Here is a 6,000-nt window from a genome sequence, read left to right as displayed (position 1 = left end):
CCTTGGTTTTTTCATTTGTATATAACTCATATCAGGATCAGAGAAGGCCAAACATACAAGACTGGTCTCACACTTGAAAATATAGCAAATGTCAATCTATATGTTTTTCATCTTAGGTTTCTCATATGTATAACCCATCTCAAGATTATAGAAGGTCAGACATTGAATATCAAACTTAGACCTACTACTAAAAAAAAACTTAGACTTGATAATTTGGTAAATCTCAATCTATCATGTACAAATTCACATAGTTTTTTCATGCATAAATTATATCACAATCATAACTCAGTGTATCGTCTTCGAATTCATCACAGTTTGTCTTGTATGATTCATAACAGGATCAAATCTCCTAAGAGTTAAACGATTGGACTTACTTTTGATAATATGGCCAATATCAATCTATCGTATTCGAAGTCATGCATAATTTATATCAAGATCAATTACAAATGAATAATCTATTCCAAACAAGTTGAATAGACAATCACTCTGTACAATTTTTTTTATATAAGCAAACGAATCAACCAACAAAAAACAAAACAAAAAAGTGATTATGTTGATAATTTAGATGATTCAATCCAAAAAAATTAGGAAGTTATTATTGTTTCAAATTGTAATCTCAGACGATGAACGAAATTACTTTGAAAAAACTCACAACGATCTGGATATTTCGATTACCGATGAAAGTTCCAGACATCACAAAATTAAGTAGAAGAAAACACTCGGTGGTTACCGGTGAAAAAGTTGTGGAGCTTGAAATCACACCTATATAGATCTTAGGAGGTACTATCGTCCAAATAACGCTTAAAAGTATTATTGTCCCAATATTATGTAGCTATCAGCTATTCATGCATTATATGATCTGTGGGGAATATTTCTTAAATGGCGGCATCAAAATAGGCTACTCGTGCACTTTCCCGTTTATGTCAAACAATTTCATGAACGTTCTACCAAAATTATTATTGCATTGCAAGGAAGCTAGATGAAGAAGGTTCTGCTTTCATTTTAAACATGGAAGAGAGGTAAAGACAGCCACATAATCCTTGAAGATTTCCAATAAAGTACCAAGTTCAGCAGTTCCACCCAATCTGATCCTTGTTTGTACCAGTTCGACTAGCAGAGCAACAACGTACCAACTGCAAGTCTCTATGTTGTGACAAATGCACAATGCAGCTTAATTGAACAGTTAAAAGTAATTCTCTGAATCCACAAACACACCATGGAATACACGGTTGAAAAACAAACTTCTGGCAGCGTTCCCAGGCTCCCTAGCTCTACCAACAACTCCAGAAGGACGTGATATTCCCAATGAGGACAAGAACTTTTTGCACTAAAATTCCACAAACTATATTACTCATTGAAGAGTCAGCCCAACGAATAAACCATTCGTTCAGAGAGCTCTGCACCAACAGCCATCATGTATCTGTGCAGATGAGTCTCCATGTACTGCCTTTCACCAGAACCAAAAGCTTGCCTCAAATCCTTAAGAAAGAAAAAGGTCAGTTACTTATAAGCACAAAACAGGTAAAGACAGCTGGTAAAGAATATTTTTGCATGATTTTCCCAAATAATACGCTAACTGAAGCTATCCTTTTAGTACTAGGAGCTGCAAATACATGCAAGCAGAGACTCAAAAAGTAGCAGCATGTCAAGTCTCTCAATCTGTTAAGGCCTAATTTTTCAATGGGATAACCATCTTGGCGAACCAAATCAGTATTAATTACTTTTTTTGCTCTCTCATTTGTGTTTGTCATTTTTCATTTCAAAGCACATAATTTTTAGAAATGACTTCATTTGTGATCCACATTTTTCTGTTTAGAGTAACTATAATTAGGACTACATTACTTAGCACAAAGGGAAGTTATTGTGACAGGTCAATTAGCATTACTTTGTATCTCAGACGAACTTCCTTCAACCCAATCAAAATGCTACCAACATCTATATCTTCTACTTTGGGCAGTTGGATGTTACTGCTCTCAGCAACCAATTTGTCATCTGAATCTTCATAATTAAATTCATCCCTTTCCTCATCTTCACCAACAAAAATATCATTTGATCCGTGAAAGTGTTGTTCATCATTTTGCTCCTCATAATTCTCAAGGTTACTAGGTGGAAGAGGCTGTCCATTTTGTGTGGCAAAATTAGACAAAACCATGTACGGTTTCCTGTTGAGCAGTGGCTTGGCAACATCAAATGGAACCCACCTGATCAGAAGAAATATTGTCAGTTGGAACAAAGAAAATTAGGCTGGTATCAAAACCCGTCTGACCAAGGCTCTGCAATACCAGGTATTAGTGAATAATACCACTATTCAACAAGAAAAACGATTAACATTTAAGACACACATTAATTAAAACAATAGAAACAGCTGAAGTTCATGGTCCCGCCAGCTAAATGATTAAGCTACATAAGAAGTGCCGTGTGGCTTGATTTTCGAACAGGATAAACCTCCACAATTTGGGGTTCCAGCAATTACACACATAAAAAAGGTTTAAAGATAACATTAGCCTTAAATTATCCAAAAACATGTCATTTAGGCTCTCATACTGGCTCAGTTGGTTGAAAATAGTACTACGGACTAGGTGATAAGATCGGGCAGTCAAAGGGCTTGATTGTCCACATGACACAACCACTTGTCAGCTACAACTACAGAAGTGTTAAACCTTTAACAACCCTTTTTATATATATCTTATTGATGGCACTTTTCTTGTGTAGGATTAGATAGCAATAAGCATATATAGCACTTTTAAAACAACTAGTCATGACATTAATAATCTTTTTATGTTATTGTCCTATACTATGCCTAGGCCACAACGGAAAATGACAAAATGAAGCTTATTAGCATATAAGATGCACAGAGACTAGGCTCCAAGTCATTCACACTAGATGCCACAATACATCAGGTCATCTATTTAACAACAGCATACCCAATGAAATCCCACAAGAGGAACTGGGTAGGTAGTGTAGGTAAACCTTAACCTACCTAATGGAGTTAGAGATGCTTTTTCGGAAGACCCTCAACTCGAATATAACAAATCAAAGTAGGTATGTGTAATGACCCTCCAAGTCATTCCTCCGTTTTCCGATTTTTTCAACGTTTAGAACTTTCCTATAGCGACCCCAAGTCATTTATGACTTGCTGGTACTAACTGTTCGTTCGTCTGGTCGTTCGTTTGGATTTTATGCTCGTTTCCTTGTTTTGGAGCATTTGGAGATTGAACGGTTGATTTCTGTCAACTCCAGGAAAATGACCTCAAAATGGAATTTTTGATGGTTCCATCAGCTTCGGAATGTTCATTTTAGGCTAGTAACATGTCCGGATCGAGTCCCAAGCTTTTGATGCGAGTTAGAGTCATCTGGCGTTTTAGCCTTTAAGGTTTAGCCTAAGCTAGACTTTGGTCAACATTCTTGGTAAACATGCTCGCATTGAAATTCGCCAATGCGGTCAGTTTCAAAATGCTGAGTTTGGTCTTGAACGACCTTTCGTGCGGTTTCCAAGGCTTCCGGTCTCATTCTAAACTATCTGATGGATTTTGGCTTAAAATAGCGCTTGAGTGTGGGACCCACTTTTTGTCGAGATGACCACCAATGGAAATTTCGACAGCGCCTTTGAGTCTGAAAAGTCGAACTTAGCGGGGTAGCATAGTCGGTTTGAACGCACGAAGTTCCGAACGAATTTCGAACACCCCGTCGATGACTTTGAAAATGAGAAAAAAACCAATTGGTAGGAGATCTGGTGCACCCAGCCCCTTTCCTTCGCGTTCGGGTGGTGCCGGCCGCGTTCTCGCTTCACGAGCGCGCTGGCATGCGCGTTCGCGCGCGCTGTCGGCCATATAAGTCATGCCCATTTTCAATTTTTTTTCTAATTTTCAAAATTGAATATCTTGAGCTATAGAACTCCGTTTAGGGTACTTCAAAGTCCATTGTGTTTGGGAAGTTCGTGATTAGGTTTTGGAGTGCTCGGAGATCATCAGAGACTCGATGTTGGAGGTAAATTTCACCCCAAAGGGGCTGCCCAAGCTTGATTTGAAGCTTTAGTGGTGGGTTTCTTGCATGAATTGAATTTTGGCTATTTCGAGCCCCGAATTGTGTTCCATTTAGGGATACCAATTCAGGGAGGTAAAATGAACCTTTTAAGGAGTCAATTTCGGAATTTCCGATGTGGCTCCCACATTCCTGCTTTAGACTGCGAAATTGGTCCGTCTTTGTTTTAAGTGATTTTGGTGTCTAAACATCCGTATTGACGAGGTGATCAATATTTTGTCGGCGTGGCGGCAATTGGAGATGATTCGGAGGTGGAAAGCCTCCATTTGGTGGATTCAAAGCATGCATGATCGATTTCGAGGTAGGCTATGGTCTCCAACTTTGACTGAGTTTTATTAGATATTGTTTCGTATATTGCATATGATACAGGTTGGTATTTGCCGAGATTAGATTTCTCTTCCTATTTCGTTTTCTTGAATCTCAATAGAATTTTAGATTAGAATAATCGTGAAATCCTTAGTTAGACGTGGGCCTCATTTATGGTATTGCCTTAGCATTATTATCCTCTTTAGGATTTACATTGATGGCCTTAGGCTAGGTTTGAGCGTTGGTAGCTTTATCATGTGATGTACTGCCCTTATAGCTAGGCGTAGCTTCCGGTAGGGCTTGTTGTAGATAGTGTACCTTTATGTCAGTGCCTGAGACATCTATGGCTCGTCGTAGCCGTAGGTTTGGCTTAGTTGTCCTCATTGGAACTGAGATGGCATATTTTGGGTAAGGCGTCAATCCTATAGATATTTTCTCCCTATCTAAGATTGAGTCGTTTCCTAATTTCTTCGCTTTTGTTTAGCGGTAGGCTTGAGATACCTCTATATCTATTATCTGTTGTTGGGCCCGAAACCGTATTCGAGGAGTGATTGGATCCCAGGTTAATTCCTTTGCCTTAATTGTATGGTATGACTTGGGTTACACTTCGGAATATGTGTCTTGTTTGAATGTTGGTGATGGCATGATTGCATTGATTGAGCATTTTCACATGTTTTATGGTACGATCTCAGTACCTTCATGGGTTTTCACTACTACTTTTGAGAAGAATTTCTCACACTTTTTCTACTTTTAAACTGGTTTTAACGGGAGTCATAACACTTGGATCATTTGGACACTGGTTTTGAAAATTACGAGGCGTCGAAGGCATACTCCTTTTATACAGACAGTTTCAGAGGCATGAGGATGCACTCAGTTTTTATTGACAACTGGAACGGCGTCGCCTTTTTTCTACTTTGGCTGCATCTGGGATGCCTTTAGCCTATACTTGACTACCCGGCACGGCTTCGTCCTTTTTTACATCGACTTGGCTGCTCACTCTCAGGTACCACTACGAGGATGCTATATGTTTATATAAGACCTGATTCAGGACCAAGCAATGTATACAGACTTTCCGTGTCCCCTATGGGCCCCTCTGGCTAGTGCACCACTCAACGGAATGAGGGAGCTACATGGGTCCCACCTGACAGGCTGAGGGTCAGGGTGGGTCTACACACTTATTGATGATCGCTGAGAGCCACTGATGACGTTACTAGTTTTACTACAAACTTATATTTATTAGCATCAACTATTACCGGTATATTTATTTGTTGTTTGGTCACCCAATTTTATAGGGGTCGGAGGTATGATTTTCATTTTTTGTACCTTCCGGGGGTATGGGCGTCCAAGCGGTTATTATTTAATTACATTTGTACTTATATCTAGTTGTATTTGTAGGTTGTCTGCAGGGTGTCATAGTTCGGAGTTGTTACTAGTATTTTTCTGCTAGGTTCAGTTGGATTAATCCTTAGGTGGCAATGTGACTAGCGGTGACAGGTAGTATTCCATTCTTGATTAGTTAACTCCTACGGTATCTTCTTATTGTAAATAGATTGTTGGCTGCGCTTTCAGGTGCGTTTCTTGACTCTACTCTTTCGACTATGTACCCATCTCTTTGCCTTATTTCATGTACTATCTTGTATTAGCTCCTGATTA

At 39.0% G+C, this 6,000-nt stretch overlaps 1 protein-coding gene across 2 annotated transcripts in view; it reads right to left on the bottom strand.

Moving 5' to 3' along the window:
* Positions 1-1,034: 1,034 nt before the first annotated feature.
* LOC129899713 (arginyl-tRNA--protein transferase 2-like) overlaps positions 1,035-6,000 on the bottom strand; it is a 29,837-nt gene continuing 24,871 nt past the window's right edge. For both annotated transcript variants that reach the window (XM_055974743.1, XM_055974744.1), the window contains exons 6-7: positions 1,886-2,201; positions 1,035-1,479 (exon numbers count right to left, since the gene is read on the bottom strand). In XM_055974743.1, coding sequence (XP_055830718.1) covers positions 1,363-1,479; positions 1,886-2,201 — 433 coding nt within the window. In that variant the 3' untranslated portion in view covers positions 1,035-1,362. The remainder of the gene's footprint in view (positions 1,480-1,885; positions 2,202-6,000) is intronic.

This window comes from Solanum dulcamara, chromosome 8 (genome assembly GCF_947179165.1).
Source record: "Solanum dulcamara chromosome 8, daSolDulc1.2, whole genome shotgun sequence".
NCBI classification, from domain to species: domain Eukaryota; kingdom Viridiplantae; phylum Streptophyta; class Magnoliopsida; order Solanales; family Solanaceae; genus Solanum; species Solanum dulcamara.
The sequence above is the reverse complement of the archived record's forward strand: the minus strand, read 5'-3'. Positions and strand labels throughout refer to the sequence as shown.